This window comes from Ambystoma mexicanum, chromosome 12, assembly GCF_040938575.1.
Source record: "Ambystoma mexicanum isolate Mex_15411 chromosome 12, UKY_AmexF1_1, whole genome shotgun sequence".
Classification (NCBI taxonomy): Eukaryota; Metazoa; Chordata; class Amphibia; order Caudata; family Ambystomatidae; genus Ambystoma; species Ambystoma mexicanum.
Window position 1 is genome coordinate 159804046 of NC_090936.1, and position 21992 is coordinate 159826037.

Genomic DNA, 21992 nt, shown 5'->3' on the forward strand with positions numbered 1-21992 from the left:
CGCAATCAAAACTTCTATGAGGAGGCAGAGGAATGTCCCCTGGTTCCCAAAACACAGAAGAGTAGTCTGCATATTCAGATGGTACGGTAGATATCTGGCATACATATGATATTCCATTCATCTCTGTCTGTGTGGCAGTTGTGGATATCCCAGCAGATAACCCTGAGGAGGAACAATCCAGTAAACAACGATCAGAATTAAATGTCAATGTACGGGTTACCCAATTGATCTTAGGGTTGTGATACAACAACCAGGGTAAACCCAACACGATTGGATAAGATGGTGACTTAATCACATCCAAAGATATCTTTTCCTGATGTTCATTGATCCACAACTGCAGAACTCCAGTGTGATGTTGAATGGGACCAAAAGACAAAGGTGTACCATCAATGACCTCAATCGGTGTAGCTTGATTCTTCTTAAGTAGGGGTATCTGGTTTTTCTTGACGAACTCAACATCGATATAATTGCCAGATGCTCCACAATCCAGAAGACCCATGATTACGGTTGACTTGTCCTGCCACAATACTTTAATTCGGAGTACCAAGAGGGCTGCGGGTGACATGGGCAGTAAGAAACCATCGGTATCCGGAAGGACTGGTTTAAACGGTGGGCCTGTCATTGCCTTCCTTATACATGACAGGCCTATTAGTTTTCCGACTTCCTGAGTGGTCGTAACGGACAAGTACCCAAATAGTGCCCGGCGGCACCACAATACAGGCATAAGTTCAAGTCCCTTCTTCGTTTCCTCTCCATCGCGGATAAAGGTCCTCTGAGTGCCCCCAATTGCATGGGTTCCGGACCCGACTCTGATGTACTTGAAGTACCAGCAGGTAATGGTAAAGACCTGGAGTACGTCCTCTCCAACCGACGTCTTTCTCCCTTCCGTTCAGCCAAACGGTGATCGATTCGAAGAACCTGTTCCTGAAGTACCTGTAGAGTATCCGGTTCTGGTATATGAAGAAGTTCATCCTTGTACTCCTCCCTCAGGCCTCGCCGAAAAAGCGTCCTTTGTGTTACTTCCGGCCATTGAGAATCCGCCGCCAATTGACGGAACCGACCGATGTATGTGATCAGATCGCTTGAACCCTGCTTTAAATCCATCAATTGATTTTGTGCAGTGGCGGCCAAGTTAGGTGACTGAAACACTTCCAGGAACGCTTTCTCAAAGGCGGCAAAATCACTCAGAATTTGACTGTTTGAGGACACCAAAGGAGCTGCCCATGCCAGCGCATTTCCGGTTAAATTCCCTAGAATATACCCAATCTTCGCCTTCTCGTCGGTGAAATGGGAAGCCCGGAACAAAAAATGTATCTTCCAATGGTTACAAAATTCGGCCACTCTTCTAGAATCCCCATCAAACTTCATGGGTGTCGTCTGTGCCATGGCAGAATCAGCCTGAGTTGTGGTGCTGGTCCTATGCACCACCATCTGACGTAGTGTCTCATTTTCTAGACGAAGCGCTGTCATTTCAGCCCTTAAAGATCTGATTTCGTCTCTGAGATCAGAGGATTCCTCCATCTCTGGGTCCGAATTGGAGGTTAGGTGTCTCAATCTGTTAAAGTGTGCGTCCCGTGGACGCTGCGTACCTGTGTTTCCTGAAGGCTTGCGTGCCAGGGTCGCCAGGACGTTGATTGCAGAACGAAAGATGACAGGGTAACGCCTAGAACCGGCCCAGGTCCCGTCCTGACTTGCAGGATTGAAAATGGGTCCAATTCCTGACGCCACGGATGGACACTTCCCTGTATTGACGTGGCGCCAGAACAGTGCAAGCACTGAACAGGGAAGGTCGGTAGATGTAAACAGCAAGCTTGAGTGCGTTGCTTGATTCTGCAGAAGACCTTCTCGAAGATGGTGGAAGAAGGCAGCCGAGACTGTAGTATGGCAGCAGTAAAGGCACCGTAGAGGCACTGGTACCCAAGCACAAAGCAGAGAAGGATTTCAGGCTAGGGGAGGTGGACAGGTAGGAAAGGGGTAAGGCGGCAAGGAAGGGACAAGGGGAGCTCCAGACCAGGACCGACTAAGCCCAACCCAGGGAAGCCAGACCCCAAACCAAGGAACCAGACCAACAGGACAGGAGATGAAAGGGCAAACAGGAAGGGAACAAGGAAGGCAAGCGGAGTAACCAAGTAAGGACAAGGTAATCCAGAAGCGAGCGGGAGGTCAGGACCAAACCGCGTTGAGACGCGGCGAGTACAAAACCAGGAAGCTTCTTTATAGTGACTCGGCATGGAAGCGAGGCTTGACCCGCAATGCGAGTCGGCGCATGCGCGGAATCAAGGTATTCATGGAAAAGAGGCTTGAACCACAAGCCCGTTCCCTGCCGTCCCCGCGTAAGAACGCATGCACCCCGACTCGCCCGGAGCGGGCAGGTACCCCAAATGAGCGATGACCTCGGAGAATGCACCCTCGGCCAAGACGATACCGCGGGTAATGCCGCCAGGCATCACCCCGCCCGCGAGGATATGGACGTTCCTGTTCCCAGGTGAGTGTCCTAACAATGGTCCGATATCCAGTCATAGTCAAGTGCTTTATCAATTGTCTTCTTGATGGCCATAGTTGGATCATTATCTAGTATCATATATGTCCTTTCCTCCCTTAGTAATTTGAGACATCCTTCGTTGTACATTTCGTTGTCCATCATAACAAGCGCACCGCCTTTATCTGCTGGTTTCAGCATAATGGTGTTATCCTCTGATAGTTCTTTAATTAATTTTAGTTGGTGCTTCCTGATGTTAAGCTTGTTAGCCGTGCCATACTTCAGTCGTTTAAGTTCTTTGATAGTTTTGTGCTTGCATAAATTGATGGCTGGGTGATTAATCTGTGGATGAAATGTACTTTTTTTCTTCATTTCCAGAAACTGATGTTGTTTTCATTGTATTGGAGGCTCAGGAATTGAGTCAAAAAAGACTTTTAGTTCCATTTTGCAAATCAATTTAAACAGGTTGACTTCTTCTTCAAAGAGCGTTGTATGGTTAGTCAGAATGAATGAAATACCTAAGTTCAGGGTGTCCTCTTGTGCTTTGATAAGATGGTTGGATGAGATGTTAAAGATAATGGAGTACTTTATTTGTTTTTTTACCTGTGCTTTCTTTTTCCCTCTGCAGGTTTTTCACCTCCTTCTAAAAAAGGAAGGGGTCCACTTGTGGCTGCTGTTGAAGTAGATGGGTTTGATGGTTCGGCTTCTCTTACTGGTGGTTGATTTTCACTGGTGGTGTTCTCACATTCACCACTTGTTACATCAGAACTGTCAGTATTGTCTTGTTGATTCAGATGTCTGAGAGGTTTTGCTGGTGTTCTCTGTGGTCTTAAATTGTTGTAGTATTCCTGGCAAGAGTATACAATATCGCGTGCATAATCTAAAGTGTCCCTCTGGAATTTCCTAATTTTCCTTTGTTCAATTTCACGTTTGTTTGTTTTAATTCATCACCAGTTATCAGTTTGGAAAGTTGTAATGAAATATCTTCAAATTCCAGATTGATAGAAATTAAAGATTTGGATAATTCCTCAATTGTTAATAGAATTAGATCCAGTGAGCATTTATTGAGTATCTGTTCCCATCTTTTAACAAATGCCTGGTTCTCTCTGCATAATGTTGGTTTGAGGTAAACTCTGAGCCCTCTAAGTATCTCTTTACTTTTGAAGTACTGCGCTAGCGTTGTAGCATGCAATTTTTGCGATACTTCTCACCTGATTAGTTTTTCTAATTTAGATATTAATCTTTCTAGATTATCATCCCTAGATGATGATGATGTCAATCCAGTAAGATTCTCTCTCTGCTCTAACTTCTTGTTGATATTCAGACCTATGTCTAAGGTATTGAGAAAATCTGGAATGTAATCTGCGACAGTTGGTGTATATGTTGTTCAAAGTGTTTTGATACTGCTGCGTATAGATTGTGTGTGTCAGAATCCCCCTGGTCGTCCTCCGTTCAGACAAATCCCCCTCCTCCTCACCTGATTCTTCTGAACTGCTCAGAGGATTCTTGCCTTTTTTTCTGCATATGTTCCTTTTTTATTGAAGAGGTATGGCTTCCCTCGAGTCAAAGCCACTATGCTGTCTTAGTGCAAGAGACCGACTAGGGACACCTTCCTGAGGAAGCCAATCAGAGGATAAAGCCGGTTGGCAGAAAAAACCTCGGAAGAGTTGTAATTCCTTACAGAGCAACCAGACGAGATGAGTTCCGAAGTCGGGAACATTGGAAAAAACCTCCTTGGTAGATATGGACCGCTCCTTGATGGAATGGAATAATGAGTAGCAGGTCAGTCCACTAACCCGAAGGAAAGGGACAGTCTCTCAAAGAACAACGTGCAAAACACAGCAGCAGGACATGCAGGTGCACGGGCTAAGATGCGGTGAACGGCTAAGGTAGCCATAGAAAGTATATGCTCTCCGGTGGACGAAGCGAGAGGGAGAGAGAGAGAAGACAGAACGGAGAGTACGAAAAACAGAGTCTGGAGAGGACCGGAGCAAAAAGGTAAGGCATTAGAGGGAACGCCGGAAAGAAAGGACAGAGCGGCAAGGATCGAAGGGGAGGCAGAGCTAGGGAGCCGCCAAAGACAGAAGGAAGCAGAGCGGAAGCAAGACCCGAGAGAGAAGAAAATGAGCGAGAGCTGCCAGAAAACACAAGGGAGCGGAAGTTGGCTAGGCAAAGGCGATAGTAGCTGCAGAAGCAGACAGGAAAACACTGAGCGTCAGACCCCAAAGTAGCTAAGTAGCGTGCAGGGTTGCAACGCGAGGTGCTCCGAAATCAGAACAGCTAAAAAGGATCGGAACTGCTAAAAAGGGACGGAAGGCTGCCATGATAGATGAACAACTAGACTGCGGCAGCATGTAGCAGGAGAATGTGAAGTGCCTATTCAATGGCACCGGTTTTGCAGTGGTTTCCACAAGCGGCAGGTTGGTAGGTGCGTGACAATGTGTTCTGATGTTTGATTTATGCTTGTTCCACCGTATCCAAGCTTTACGGCTGGTCTGGCCTACATATCGAATGTCACATGGGCATTTGATTGAATTTATCACATTGTATGAATTGCACATGTCATAGCCTCGCAATTTGATATTTTTCCCTGTTTGGAATGTGTCACAAAATGAGCCTTAATGATGTTGTTGGAGCTGTTACACAATAAGCAAGAGAATATCCCTTTGTTCTTGGGTTTCTGTATTTTGGGTTCTTGTACGCAATTTTAACCAGCAGGTCTTGCTAATTACTACTCCTCTGGAAGGCAAAAATAGGTTTCTCTATGAACAAATTCTGTAACTTGTTATTACAGCTCAGTAGCGGCCAGTGTTTTAATATTGACTTTTTTATTTTTGTCGATTGGACCCTGTATTTGCTAACAAATACCAGTGGTTTCTGTTCCAGAGCAGAAGATGTTTTTGGAATCAGCAAGGAGGACCTTTCCTTGCATTCTACTTTATTTATAGCATCTGTTAATTCTTAATTAATTCCACATCTGAATATCCCCTTCCCTTAAATTTAGTGACATTTTGTCAAGTTCTTCTTTACATTCATTTTCAGTATTCACTATTCGTTTGACTGGCAGCAATTGGCTGTATGGCAAACTTCTGATGGTCGATGGAGGGTGGAAACTCATTCTATGTAACAGAATATTGCAGTCGGCAGGTTTGTGATATAAGGAGGTGTTGAAGCCTGGTGCTTCTGGGGAAATCTGTACATCTAAGTAGCGTAGTTGAGGATTGAAGTGTTTCAGGAGTGTTGTTCCATACTTAGAATATATTGTCAATGTAACTACCCCAGTAACGTATATATTTGTGCACTGCTGGATGAAAAATAATATGGTAGCATTCTAATTTCTACATGAAAGTGTTATCATAGCTGGGAGTCATGATAGCCCCCATGGCAGTACCACTGGTTTGCAAGAAAAGCTTTCTCTGATGTTCAAAATAAGAGTTCTGGGCTATAAACTCCAAAATTAGCATGATCCATTCTTTCAAAGCTCTCACTTCATTCTCCTTTAACAGTAACCATTTCACTGCCTGTTGACTTAATCATGGGGAATAGAAGTATACAAGCTGCAGACCTAAATTGTAGGTGGTAGGCAAAAAACCTGGTGTGTGCGCTAAACACGTCCCAATATTAGGATTTGAGCTGCGTTGTCAGGGTCAATATCTGGGCAAGCCTACTCACACCCAAAATGTGGTAACGTTTTAAGATGAATGACTCGCAAATCGCACTCTTCCTTAGGTTAATTCAATTAGACTATGTTTGTAAATAATATATATAGTCATGTTATAAACATTCAAAGTCCATGGGTACAAAGTGTTTATTGTCTAAAGGTGTCAGCCGACACGTGTTTCGACAATCGAGTTGTTCTGAAGGCTGACAAATGAAATAATAATGCATTCAGAAATAATAGTATCACATCAAATTATCAAAAACAATATCACATAATAATATTACACACAACAGTAGTATGAGATAAATTAAAATAGGGTTCACATACCCAGTTGAGTAGATACGCGCACATTAGTAGTATGAAGGGAGCAAAGGAAGATAGAATGACAAAACATTACAAATGTGTAAATAATGTTCATTAAGTAAAATGTTTGGTTAATAATGTCATTTTCCATGTGTGTCATGCATCACCCATGCGTGGACATCACCCCAAAACATCACCATTAGAAAGTGTCCCATTTATATATGTGTATGAGGTTGAAGATATGTATTGTGCTGTTACTGCAGATAAGTTAGTATTCTGAAATGTCTAATGAAGGACTTTAGGAACCAGACAGTATATGTTAAATTGTTGGGGCTGACAGTGTTAAAGATGTGTTATAATTGACATTGTCCGATGAACGTTATATTATACGTGGTGTCTAATTAAAATTGTGCTATCTCACCGCACATCCTATCAATATCAGATATGTAGATTCAAATGAGATGTAGTTGCAGAGTTAGTTCTATGAGGCGTGAATTTTTGTCATCGGTGATATACTGTTAAGAAATAAAATAATTTGCTAAAGAAGACCTAAAAGTAGATAAGCATTAATGTTATGCACTGCATAATATTATAATGAACCGAATTGTTGCATGCTCACCATGCAGTATTGTGTTGCATTCTGTCTCTCGTATAAAAAATAGTCAATTATGGTAGATTAGATCTGGGCGCCAGTTGCGCTATTCTCATTAAGGATGGTCTGCCAAATACAGAGAAAATGTCCAATCAGCAAATTACTAGACCATTAATGTCATCCTTAATTAAATAGCCCTATGTTAACATCTTACACTTACCCGTATATCTGGGTTCAATCCCAATTCGAATTACGCTTGAAAAATAGGGGCGAGTCCGCTCACCGCGGCGTATTATATACTGACTGACAGAGGCTTAAGATGATCATGAATTAAGCGATACTGCGCATGTCGCGTGGACAGCGATACTGATCTACTGAACATGCTCTGTTGCATATTAGTGTATTGTAAGTGCGCATGCGCGCTGAATGTAGTCAGCATTCAGTTACGCAAGCATGTGAGAAAGTAGTGTCATGGATAGGCGCATGACCTCTACGTTAATGCCAATGAAGACAAATGTTAAAGACGAGTGTATAGTAGCGTTCAAACCTTAAAATGGTGACATTGGGTGTGACGCCCAAGCACCATGGTGCATGACACACCTTCATTTAATGTTACAGATCATAATGATAATGAACAAAATGATATAAATTGAGTATCATGAAAATAAGAAATGTTATTGTGTACATCCTTATCCTGTTGGCTAAGTAATCTGTCATCGACCACAGCAGCTGTTCTTGAGGATGTGATTCACTATACAATCATGATTAACTCTACAGCTAGAATCGTTGAGGTTGGATCAATCAATCCAAATATAGGGATTATGTTCCTCAATACGAAGAGACTTAAATAGTTGCATAATTATGCCTGGTGTTCTCTCTCCATTATCATAAGATTATCATAGAAATACATGCATCTCTTTGTCGGTATTGAGACCTGTTTGTGTACATCGAAAAAGACAGATAAATTTAGCTTCCATTTGTCTCAGTTTAAGGGTGATGTCACCCCCTCTTTTGCCCAATTTAGCCTTCTTCAGTCCCACAAAACGGATATCTTCCTTATTATCTCTTCGGTGCTTGGTTTGCCAATGGACCGCAAGGGACAGTCTTGCACCCTGGCTACTTAAGCTAGCCAAATGCTCACGAATTCTAAAACGTACTTGTCTGATAGTGGAACCAATATAGGTTTTTGCACAAACACATCTCAGTGCATATACAAAATGAGTAGTTCTACAGTTGATAAAGTCACCTATCTGTACTTTTTGTCCATTGATTTCTATATGCTGGGTCACCTTGCTGTCCACATGTTTACACATTGAGCAACTTCCACATTTATGAAAACCTGACTGGTTCCGACCTGGTCGGTTGTCTTTTCGTTCTTTTGCTCACAGAAATAAACAACAGAGCGTGGAGCAACACTCTTGCCATACCCGAATCCATAAGATCAATGGATCCGGGTTGCCATGGCGACTACAGACTACGTTAGGCACATGATTTCCATGGCAACCTATATAAAGACTTCCGGGTTGCCAATTCTTCGCTTCGGATTTTGTAATCAGCTGCGACTACGTCTTGTGTTTCGTGTATTCCTTTGTGCTTTTGCCTTGCCTTTGCTCCTTTTCCCCTCCCTTGGTATCCTTGTGACCCGGACCGCTACTTACAAGTCTCTGCCTGCCGAATTGGATTTGCTTGCCTCCACGTGTACCGAACCCGGAACGCTTACTTACAAAGTCTCTGCCTGCCGCTTTGGATTTGCTTGCCTCCACATGTACCGAACCCGGAACGCTTCCTTACAAGTCTCTGCCTGCCGCTTTTGGATTTGCTTACCTACACGTGTACTGAACTTGGAACACTTACTTACCATCTCTTGTCCACTGGGTTGGTGTCATTTTTACCTCCTCAAGCGACACCTCATCTTGGTCCTGAAAGCTTACCAATCACACCCAAGTGTACTTAGAAGAAAAAGCGGTGAACTTGAGACTGCCATCCTGCGCTGAGTCGTTAGGCGTCCTCGTGCTGGCAGGATAGGGTTGGGACTGGAGACTGCCTCCTTCCACTTGGGCGTCCTCGTGTCGTTGGTTCAGGTACTAGTACACTGGGTGTTAACTTGGTACTCTGTCTATATCAGGACCAGTGGTAAATCTTCAATTTCTTTTGCCTCCTACTGTTCTTCCAATCTATTCTAAAAAACCTCACCCCCTTTCTTATGTTTTTTCTTAGCCCACATCTTGACCCAGTCTTGTTCGTTTCTTTGACCAGAGCACCCCGAAATTTTTTATCGTCCAGTCAGTTGTTATTGACTGCTCTTTCTTACCTAGTGTATTGTTTATAGACTCTGTGATCTAAACTGTTCATCTTGTTTTTCTGCAGAGCCTGGTCGTTCGTGTGGTGTTTCTTATCTTTCAACTAATAGATCCCTCTGTATTTACCTTGGGTGTTCAGAGGGTTAAATTTGTAGAAAGAATTCTCCAGCTACACTACGGGCCCAAGTCTGGTTCCATCATTACGGATTCTGAGCAACCTTACAAAACTAGAAATAGGAGACAACCATGTTCTATTATTACTAGGTAATACATTCCTGATCTGTAAAAATGAAGGACTGATTTTATCACGTAATGGGGGTCATTACGAGTTTGGAGGTAACCATGGCGTAATAGCGCCATGGCTGCCTCCAAACCCTTACCGACTCCGCCCTGGTGAATGGAGCTATTACCGCCCATTCCAAGGTTGGCGGGGGCGGTAATTCCCCATTCACCAGGATCCTTCCCTATTTCCATTTGAGCCCCCATAGGGCTCAATGGGAATGGGGAAGGTGCTAATAATGGTACCGCAAATTGCGGTACCGTTATTAGCACCAAAGTCCCTTTGCAGGTCCCGTCCTTAACGCCTGGTAAAACCAGGCGTTAAGGGAGGACCTGCAAAGGGAACTCGTAATAGGGCGGTAAGGGATTAATGGTACCGGTGCCCTTACCAGTACCAGTAATCCCTTACTGCCCGGGTCGTAATGAGGCCCAATGTCTCTGATCTAGTAAATATAAATCTAGATTTGTCTGCCAAAAAGGTCTAATATTCTTGTCAAGTAATAGTATGTTCCAATGTCTGTTCAGTAATCGGTATAAATGTTTTGAATCCCTGGAAAACTTGGTAATCACATCAACAGTAGGTTGAATCTCAGATGCATGTTTTTTAGGCTGCAAGGTGGTGGCTCTATCCATAGTGCGATATCCACTAAGACTATTGCTTATGCTTTCTTTGGAATAGCCTCTCTGGTTAAATCTGGTAGATAAAAGTGCACACTCACGTTCAAAATCTCGATCTTTGGTACAGTTCCTACAAGCCCTATAAAATTCACCCCTCGGGATGTTCTGAATGGTCGATGACTGATGGCAACTAGTAAAAAATAGAGTGGAATTTGCCTCAGATATCTTGCGAAATGTCTTAGTATTGATAAGCCCATCTTCTATAAAGATTGTGAGGTCAAGAAAATCAATATTTGAAGTACTGTGTAGTGCTGTAAATTTAATACCAAATGTGTTATTGTTAATATGTGCAAGGCAAGAAATTGTAGTAGTTCCGGTGTGGAGCCCAACCAAATCATAAAGACATCATCTATGAATCTTTTCCAGATCACAATTTTGGACTTGTACTGCATATTGTTCAGAATGTGTTTCTCTTCCATTTGTGCCATAAACAAATTGGCCAAGGATGGGGCATACTTGGCCCCCATCGCTACTCCTTTTACCTGAGCATAATATTGGTCATTAAATAAGAACACATTGTTTTCAAGGTTGAATTTAAGAAACATCTTGAGCATGGTAATGTGAGTTCTATATGAAGCAGATTCTCTACGATAGGTATAATCCTACGATAGGTATAATCCAAGCATGCTAAATTGTAACTAGTATGTCATCCTTGTTGATGCGTATGGTATTCAATTTGTTCGAGAAGTTGTGTCTTTAATGACGATCGGATACTTCTGGATTATCAGTTGCATTATGGCATTTATGTAGACCCCTATGGGTTGCAGGACTCCATGTGTGACCGACACAATAGGGCGACCAGGTGGTTTATACAATGTTCTTTTGTGCCCATCCCAAGTCCAACAAACTTCTGTTCTTGGTCACACTGCTCAAAACTATTTTGAGTCATTGTTTTTGGCTGTTACACGCAGGAGTTCCCACTTCCCTTCTGCTATCTCAGGCCTCATGGTCATATGCTCCTTTAGTATGCCACCCTGGCCTCACTAACTTTCTCAGGGTTAACAGGCATCTCCCTGAGGACAGACAGTAATACATTTGTAAACTACAGTCTGCATTAAGCCATGATCTTCTGCATTTATTGTCCTGCAACCCCCCTCTTCCCCCCAAGTACATGTAAATTGATCATTTGAGATGTGATCAGGTTCTCAATGCGTTTTTTGATGTTAAGCAATCTCTAACTCCTAACTCCTACACCAGGGTTGCCAATCAACCTAGCATATAATTCTGCCGAAATATTATTCTGCTATTTTACAGTTCTGCCATTATTCCCTCTGGATAAATCTGCATCCCCAACAACCATGCAGTGTTGATGGCTGTCACCTGAACCATTATTAGAATTTTTTTTTAAAAACAGGTCCCTTTAGCATTTGGGGAATGTTATTAAGAAAAATCTTTCTACCTTGACATTTCATATCATTCAACGCTACAATGACAGCCTGTTAGCTATCCAGCAAAATCATTTTTGAATGATTAGACCATGTCATGCGACTAAAATGAATATTTTTTGGGACCGTTCAGTCTTCTGAAAGACAGCCACGGTTAGCCATAGTAAAGTCGCTATCAAGACAGGTTTCCGGTTAGCAAGTTGAAGCAAAACATTTTAGGGTTTGGCCTATGTCGTTTCTCAATTTGATATGTGAGTATTTAAAATGCCTTGATTGGACTCTGCAGGAATATGATCTCTCTCATTCAGGGGGAGAACACTCCCTAGCCCGCCAAGTACACACACACCTACTAAATTATTTTTGATAATCAGTGAGGAAGAGACCTTTTCCACAATGGATGTTTCTAGCGTTTCTAGACAATGCAGTACTTTTAGGTGGTGTGAGACAGGCATGGTATCGAGAGAGACACAGACACAGATAACACAGTTTGAAAAACTTTATTTGTAATATCAGGAAGGGTGAAATGCCTATCTAGCCAAAGTGTCTGAATCAAAAGTCTGCTGTGTCCAAACCTATGCTTGCCCTCACAACAAAGAGAAAACTATAGTGAGGGGATAGTTCAACTGAAAAGTGGATAACACAGTCTGGAGCAATCCCTAGCTCCCACGTTCCAGGTCGGGAAACAGTTCTCTTCACAGGATCTAGCAAGACGTGTACCTTCTGCTGGCTCAGTCTCTAGTTTCAATCCATATGACCTTTTAATAACCAAGTTCAATTCAACACAAAGGTGCACAAAGAATTCAGGGTTCCCTTCCCCAAATCTCAGGCACTAGTTGATGAAATCCTCATGTTTCTAAAGTTCACAAATCACAGAGTTCACAGAAAATAGCATCAGAGTATGTACTTCAAACTCAGGTCTCACTTCACCAAGCTTAACACAGTTCTCCTTCACAGCACAGCACTCACAGGTTCTTCTCACCTGATGTTTCTTTTGATGGAGCCCCTCCCCCCGGTCGTAGCCCAGTTGTAGACCCCACAGTCCACCCATTACAGGTCACGCAACCAGTGGCTCTTTTATGCTTCGCACACTGTCAGGCCTAAGGATCTTCTCAATGCGTTAGGGCTTCCTGGTCTAGGCACAGTTTCAGACCACACAGTCCAACCACCACAGGTCACACAACCACTCACCCTGGCTCTGCCCTCAGCCTCCTCTTTCTCTTGGCAGTTCAGTTCACATATTCCGGGCAACTCTCTGGCCCCCTCTAATGTTTGAGGATCTTCACCTTCTTTCAAAGTTCTGTTTGCATCATCATTCGCTCCTATGGGTTCTTTCTCGAAACTTCTGTTATGTGCTTTTTGTATTTTTGCTCCCACTTTGCCAGCTCCCCTTGGCAGTTTCGTCCCTTTTCATTCAGCGATCTCGGGAGTTAGAATGCGCTACAATGTCTCGCTCGTTTGTCAATTACCGGCTAGGCGTTTCCTTCACTCTTGCACTTCTGTGCTTCTAAGAGCCTGCTATATGTGATCATTCAGTTACTCTGTATCGACACACACACACACACACACACACAGCGCGTGCCAAGTTTCCCTCGTGCTTGAAAACTCACCAGCGGTAGCGTCTGGCTTTCTCGTGCTTCTTCACTAAAGGCAGGGTTCTTCCTCCTGCCCCTTGGACAGGCCTGAGCTAGTGCTCCCAGCCAGGATAACGAGCAGTCTCTGGCCACAGGAAATAGACGGCTTGCACACACGATTCTCTTTTACTGTTCCTTCTGGCTCCGTGGAGACACGGCTTCCTTGCCACATCAACACTGTCTGCTTCCCACCGAAGACCTCCTGCACTTTGGTACACCATTCTCTCTGGGACAAACTCAGCTCAGAACGGTCTTCCTGCTGCTCCTCGCGCTTTCTCCGTGCTCTACTGAGGTTCTGTCTTTTATACACCTGTACCTTGTTGAGGGTTCCCAGGTGGGCCTCCTTTAATTGGCTTGCCTGACTCTCATCAAGCCATTCACTGGGACATGCCTGACATTCAAAGCTCCTAGGCTTCCTCTTCTTCGTCCCAGTACCACAGTGGTTTTTCCTCATAGGTAATCTTCATTACTCGAGGAAGCCTCCTCCTCTTCCCAGTATTTTGTGTACTGTCAAGGAGGTATAGTCACAGTAGCATATAAAGGCGAGGGGGTGTAGGATGGGTCATCGTTAGAAAAGGGGGAACACAATATTTCTTCAGATTTAGGGGCATTTTCCCTTCCTTTCTACCCAGAATGGATTTGGTATTGGCAGGCTAGTGATACTTCAATCTGTCTGGACCCTGGACTGTACCTAACATAAGGTGCATGAGCAAAGTTAGACGTTCTTCTTTGATATCCCCTTCAGGCCCCATCATTTTGTACGGTTGGAAAAAGACCCATTTGATGGGGTTGACAATAGCCCACGAACACTGAGGGAGGGGAGGAGAGGTTAGGATTCGGAAGGGATAAATACTGTGTCTTGTCCTTAAGGCGTTCCCATTCTAATTCCCAAGAACCCTCCACCCAGGTAATCCTCCCTCATTTGTTCACCCCCAGGGGTGGAATTCACAAGCAATGACCCTCCCCTGGCCACAACACTAGAAGATCATTGGGGAGTAAATGTGAGAAGGTCTTCAGGTTTCTCACAGAGTTAAGAAACATTCTTTGACATTTCCAAACGAATGTTATCATGAAGGCGGAACAATAAAAGAAGCACTAGATGTAAAGCAGAAAGAGTCGTAGGTTCCATTGACTCAATTTGACATTGAATGGATTCTGGATGTAAATATGGAGTAAACATCTGATCTGTTTGATATCTATTAAAAATGGGGGTATTGTAGTCACTCTTTAGCACTGCCTTAGTATGCTCTGTCTCCACCGATTCACAAACGTTTAGGAAAGAATCATATGAAATAGTTAATTTAAATGTTCCCTCTTTGCGCTCTTGCGCCGGATTCCCAGCATTGCAGGGATCACCACATTAGTCAGTAGACCTTGCAGTATATATAGGAACAGTAGTTGTGCACAATGTAGTCCCACTATCAATCAAGGTTCCACAGAGAGCAGCGTCAGTCTGTTCTGAATTTACACCATTACCATTAGGGATACCGAACGTACTATCCTCTACTACTCCAGGAAAACATGGTAAGCAGTGATTAGACTCCTCAACAGCTGCCAGGGGGTGTAATTACTCACTGTTTAAATCCTGGGGAGCATCAGTTGTTTCCCTGGAGAAGCCACTCAGCAAGGGCCCATTATATGATTGGAAAACACCCCAACTCGTGGCTGTCAATAATCTCAGGCCTAACCCCAACCAAACCGAGGCCACTCGCAATGCCTTGAGTATTTATTTCTCCTGAAGCACAGCCTTGTTCTACTTGGTCAGTGCTTCTCAGTAAGTAACGTGAGCATGGCTGCAACATACCTGCATGCACAATCTCGATCACACCGGCTGGAAGAGGCTACAAGCACCCCACTGACAGTAACAGTCACCCACTATCGACTAGTAACAGAGGTAACTGCAGCAACTGACCTCCTTGCGAACAGTGTTTTTCGCGCTCCATGCGGTTGTTGAAATTTTAAACAATCCGGTGTTACACCAAAGACAGGACCATTCACAACCAGTTTATAGATTGCCTACAATCTGCTACACTAAGAAATATCACACGCACACTATTTGCAGGGACACTCCAGGGGCGTGTGTGAACACTTTAGCACTATAAATTACAGGAATGGGCCACCTCCAGAAACAACACAGGGCGAGAAAGTAGCTCCCCCCTGCCCAGACACAGCCGAGGCGGAAGCAGGTGTAGCAGAGACCGCAAAGTGGGGCAACACATCAGCCACCAGGGACCCAGGTAGTCAGGAGACTTCTCGGTCCAATGCCAGGTCCGAGCCAGCCCTGTTCAGGACCCTCTACTTTCGGACCGTGGGAAGAGCTGAGAAAACTGAAGAAAGCACCACACAATGTGTCACACACAGAACGTAAAGCTGCACCACAATCACAAGGAGAGCGACCACTTCTGAAGTTCTCTACTTATGCCAATTTGATATTGCCTATGTGCTTTGACAGGAAGAGGCACTGTGCACCTGCTACCTGCCCATTTTCTTCTGTCAAAAGGAAAGCAGTGTGGATTGTAAGTGGAACAAGTGGACACAATTAAGAGTATTTCTGCATATTCTTCATGAGATGGATAGACATGGTGTGTATCTTTCTTCAATCTTGTAGTGAAGATGGGCAATTCTTAAAAGTGACAAAACATGAACATAACCAACTGCCCATGTATTGTCTGAGATTCCTCTGCAATTTCGTATAATTATAATGGTTGAGGGATGACTGATGCTAAGATAATTATGAGCAAGAGAAACCTCGTAAAAACAAAAATATTTAATGAATAAATGTAAGAAGGCTAAATTCGAAAGTAAGTTTGAAGGATGAGAGTTTGAAAATACCAACATTTGAAAACCAAAAGCGAAAAATTTGAGGAAAAGGTTTTAAAATAAAGCACACACTAGAAATAGTCAGGAAGAAGAGCTAAGGTGGGTCCCACAATTATATTGATTTAATAAATGCATGAACACGTATATGGTAGGAAGCACGAACGAGATGATAGGAGTGGGACAGTGGCGAGGAATATCACAGAGGCAGCAGATGGGAAGCCACTTTAAAGATAACATTCACAAATGCTATCACTCAAGAACAACAATAGTTTCCAACTTATCTTAAAGGAATACCAAAGCTGAGTAGATAAAAAGGTGTATTTTTAGAGCTTTCCCTTCCGAGATTTAATTTTCAATATGTATTGTTACAAACTACGTTTTTAAACTAATCACTATAACCAGGCTGTTGAGGGGCCGAAAATAAAAATTGGGCAGCTTGTGGGGCAGTAAATAAACAATGGACAAGTAAGCTTGACACCTTTTTATAGTTATATATGGCAGGATAGGTAGGGAAGTAAGCAGCTGGTGCCCTTATTTTCCATATAATTCTATGGGCCTCATTACGAGTCTGGCAGTAGCCGTGCCGGAAAAAACGGCAGGCTGCTGCCGGACCCGTAATACCATTCCACCTCCGTGATTGCCGGAATCACCGGGGCATTACAACCCCGGTGACCCGGTAATTCCGGAGGCGGGATTCTGTAAATCCCCATTCCCATGGAGTCCCATAGGACTCCATGGGGATGGGGACCATGGAAACACCGGTTCCGTCTATGACAGAACCGGTGTTTCCATGTCCGCCTGTAGGCGGGTGGTGTTAATCCCACCGGGTCACTCCGCCGGTCCGGAAACACCGGGAGTGGCAGTTTTATCGCCACTGTTGTTTCCAGACCAGCAGGGTCGTAATGAGGCCCTATGTGTATTTTACACAAAGCAGAATTAATGGGATAGGATTTATTCAGGCAGCCAACGTGTTTGAAAATGTGTCTCGCACAGTTTTTGTATAGTGAATGCAATTGGGAAGCTTATCTGCATGACTTGGCAAAAAAGCTACAACTCTGCTATTTTGTGGCAGAATGGATGTGGCAGAATCCTGCAGTAGTGCCGACTCAGCCCTTCAGCCTTCGATAAACGAAGTAGCATTAAATTGGGTAATCATAGCGCCTCTTATTGCAGCACATAGAAGGGGGAGAAATCCGACTGAAAGAATGAAAGACAGAGCCAGAGGTTGCCATTCTCAGGTTGAGGCTGTGGCTGGATTCCACTGCTACCTCTTAAGAAGTGTCAAATTCGACATGAGTCCACTGAAGAGCATGGTCATCTCATATATAATTGTTTCTCAGCTATTTTATCGCATTGGACTAAACAGAGTCTTCCGCAGTATGAAGTGTCTTGACAAAAACTCAAACATGCACTTGTCAAAGAGAGATGTGGTGGGTTGATAATTAGCTTTTTGAAGACAGCTGTAACAGTCATTTTTTTCAAAATAAGCTGTTCTGAACCCCCAAAGCTAACTAACTAACATTATCATTTGCAGTTACACTGCTGTTGCATAATCGCTTTTAGACAAGATTACCATAACATGACATGAGTTACAGAAGACAGGGAAAGAATCATACACAATGGGCTGGGATGTTCTCACCTTCCATCAATTATGTGTACCCATACACCTGGCCAAAAATCACAGAATTCCACCAACTCAAGAACATTCCAAAATTGCTAATGTACTTCAGTGTTCCTGACAATGTCAATGTGTGGTGGCTTTCCTAACATGAACCTGTTGGGAGACCATTATGGTCTATGCAGGTTCTGACCACCGGTGGAATTCACCTAGGAGGTAAGTAGGCTGATGACCCCGCATACCCCAGCGTGTTGGTTTCTTGAAGACTATCCTCTGGCCCATGGGCACGCTGTGATGCATTTATATTTAGGCGATGGATGATACAGTTTAACTTTCCTAGCCCCAAAATTGCACGTATTGCTCTGTTCTGTGTTGTGTGTAGGGGAGTCAGCAAATACTTTTGAGGGGTAGAGTACAAAGCACCGCTCAAATCCAGCCTTACCAACATTGTAAATGTCTTTGCTGTTTTAAGGTGTGCAGTCATCAAAAGAGGGATATTTTATAATAGAAATGAACACACAGGCTATTTTCCTTTGCCCTCAGTAGCTTGGAATATGTCATGAATGACAGGGGTACAAATTTCAAGTTGCAGCCATGAAAAGGCACTTGCCACCTCATCTCTACACATATAGACAGCACACCAATTCTTACTCGCCAAGAGTCAATTATCACTGGCAAATGGCTAATGGTGAGTGCAAATTTTGCGCCCTGATGTATGGTTATATTGTGCGTAACCAATGAGGTCTTGCTGGTTCATGCTGAGGCTAATTTGGAGACAAGTCATAGAGTGTAAATTCTACATAGGTGGCTTGATGCCGTTCAGCATTAAATGCTGGTAGTCAAGATGATGGATCATGCTGAAGAAACTCTTCATTGTCATAACGCATAACTACTTCAAAACTATTTATGTAAATATGAACTAAGCCATGGAGCTAGAACATCTTGCTGAGATTGGAATCAACTTAAATGTAAGGCCATGCATTGAAATGCCATTTGAAAATCTAAGTAACTGCCTTATTCATTTAATGATTGTCTAAATACTGTTCAATCGCAGATATGCTTATTTATTTGTAGTGGCTCATGTGACAACTTAATCGCTTCTGGGTGCTTTTGGCAGATTGCTTTGGCGTTCCACCCAGGTGCCTTATTACAAGTGAGGGTTCTTGAATTTTGCTCTGAAAGACATCTCTTGGGGGGTGAGTCTTTTGGGAGATTTCAGAAGCAGAAGTCAGGGTGACTGCAACTAAATATCTTCCCCCACACTGGAGGACATTTTGCAAAGAATGCAAAATGCATGCAGGGTACGACCAACGTTACAACTGCTAATTTTAAAATGAACCCCACTGTTTTATAGCGTCCCTGTTCCATTGCGTCCCACTAAGAGCCTTCTATCAACACACCATAACATACGGTGGGTGATCTCATTTAAACCTGCACACTGTAAATCAGACCTTCATACGGATAGCCATTTCGGCACCCAAAAAAATGGGGCTCATTTTCCAAGTCCCTGGAGCAATAATGCATAGCTCTAAACCTTTTGTGTGGTGAAGGCAGGTGAAAACACCCGATTTTGGGGTGCGGGGGGCATGGGAGAGCCCATAGAAGTGAATGGGAGTATAGGGGCTTGGCGGGTGAGTCAGCTGAGTGCAAGGCGAGTGACCCCCTTCAAAAGCATGTCAGTTGAGAGTTATGTAAATGAAGGTGTTAAAGACTGGTGTATAGGTGTTATGCCTGTCTTTACAACTCCAGCAAAAAGCAGTCAATTTTGACAGGAATCCATTGAAAACACTGCCTGTCATGCTTAAGCTGTATGAAGTGTTCACTCATTTTTGAAGTGCAGAGTGCAAAAGAGAGGTGTAAATGCGTGTCCACTACCAATTCACTCATCTTTTTTTGCAGAAACCGATCCCCCAGGTCCCCCTAAACTATCGCCCATAAACAGAAGTTAAAGAAGAACAACCTACGGCATATCAACTTATTATCTATTCCCATGTACTGCACTTTCCCGTCCTCCCTACCCACGCACTTGCGCAATCTGAATGACACCTGGCCTAGTAGGATCGTTGTCCGTCCCCCTTTGTTCCCCCTCCCTTGTCTTGTCGCGCCTTGAAAAACTTGTGTATATAGGCGCGTTATAAAAGCCATATCATATCATATCATATAAATTTGAGAGCTAGATATGATAGGACGATACCTTAGAATGAATACAGATAGATAGGGATGGAAAGGCAAGGACGATATATCAATAACACCTTGGCCTTCACAGCACATACAGGCAACATTGGACCACCAACAGAAAATAGGTAACAAGGGAGTAGGTGACTGCTAATTTACAGCACTAATACCAGAGTGGGGGACAAGAGACGCCCCTTCCTATCACACTAAGTTCAAACAACACAGCTGGGAACGTGCCACCGCATCACACATAGCAATTAGACGGATAGTAAAGAAAAGTGGAAATGATGCCTACCAATAGGACAACCTGACACATATAACAAGATTTATAAGGACTAAGAGATATATAACCCACTAACCCTATTGCTCAAATCTCTGCATACCAAAACGCACATGAAAATCCACACAACTATCTTCTCGCTCAGCAAACCACACCCACTTTGCCACACTGCGTCAGCAAACAAACACACTTATCTCACTTTCCTACTCCCTCTTCACCCTACTACCCTACCAACCCACCCCACGTTCTTGTTCACAGATCTGCGAGATCGCCTGGGGACCAATTCCGTTGGGGACGTTGCGCGGTACAAATACCTTTAACATTAACATTAACTCTGCAAACATAAGCCATACATGCCAACCCTCCCGATTTAGGTGGGAGACTCCAAATTTTGAAACTAAAAATAGTGCTATTTTTTACTATCTCCCGCATGAAATAACTATATCGCAAATGTCATCCTATGGGGAAATGACCTTATCCCGATTTCTGTGGGGAAATCTCCCTCTCAGGGGCATAACAATGTTAACATGTCTGCATAAGCAGCCCTCTGCGCAATTTACAATATTGTTTTTTTTTTTTAAGGAACTCCATCCAATGTGTAATATTCAACTCTTTTGGTAAATGTCTAGAACGAGGAATGTAGTATTTTATCCCTGCATTTTATCCTGCATCCACCCATTTCGTCGCGTTACTCATTTCATAATATTCCAATATAATATTATTATAATGTATAAGAGATTCCAGCAGCCCCTGTCCCCAAAAACAAAACTCATTGAAGAAACTGTGTCCAATGGGAGGACACCCCAAAAGTTGGCTGTGTATCCTTAATTTGAATTAAGCATTAACGCTGTAAATGTAGTTTCGTGCCAGATAGGGCTTGTTTTTGCTTTCACAAAATGCTGGAATCAAAGCAACGCTGGATAACAAAACGTCTTCGCACTTTAGCGATTCCATGAAACTGTGTATAAAATGGGATTGTTAAAAGCACACCGGTTGCAGTTGCATATCTCAAGGTAAACAACAGTGTTGGCGGTTTCGGCTTGCTGCAGCGCTGGCGCAGCTAGTAAACAGCGGCCTGCATGCGACGGCCGGAAGCCATTTACCTGTACACCAAGCTGAGCGCCGTGTAGAGGGTGCTGAAGACGAAGAACTCCCGGTAGAGCAGCTTATAAATGCTTCCCCGCCATTTGAGGAGTAGCCGGTGAAACCCGAAGAAGGTGGCGTTGGCTACCTTGCTGGAGTATGTGACCGTCATCCTGCGGCCTGCCTCGGGCGCGCAGGAAGAAAGCGCGGGGCTCAGGAAGGACGCTCGGCCTTCGGCGACGTAACAGTATCCCGGGACCCTGGCGGCCTCGCTTCATCGCCTGAGCAGCAACAAGCGAATATCTGGAACCATCATCACACGCGGCCATCTGTTCAGCGTCTATTTTTAGGAGGTCGCAGGGCACAGTCAGGACTGAGCCGAGAGTTTAACATCGAAAATGACAATAATTAAAGGCCACATGGGGGGGGGGGGGGTTACTACCATTGAGCTCCACCGACTCTGAGATACTTGGGCACGGTGGGCGTAATTTTAGGGGGGACGGGGGTGTTTGTCCCCCCCAACTTTCATGGCACACTATTTTGTCCCCATTCATTTGAATGGGGCACCTTTTCTTCAGAGGTCATGTCCCCCAACATTTTCAGCAAAGTTTCTCCACTGTACCTAATTATGGGCACGTAGAGCTTTTTAAAGCTTGTCTCGCGCCTGTATTTCTTGAAAAATAGAAACCAATAATTCACCTTTAATCC

General features: G+C 43.8%; 1 protein-coding gene across 2 annotated transcripts in view; it reads right to left on the reverse strand.

Moving 5' to 3' along the window:
- BEST3 (bestrophin 3) overlaps window positions 1-21629 on the reverse strand; it is a 469126-nt gene extending 447497 nt beyond the window's left edge. Inside the window, exon 1 of one of the 2 annotated variants that reach the window (XM_069628231.1) lies at window positions 21305-21629. In XM_069628231.1, the coding sequence (XP_069484332.1) occupies window positions 21305-21456 (152 nt within the window). In that variant the 5' untranslated portion in view covers window positions 21457-21629. The remainder of the gene's footprint in view (window positions 1-21304) is intronic. The other variant, XM_069628232.1, reaches the window with a different exon arrangement.
- Window positions 21630-21992: the final 363 nt, after the last annotated feature.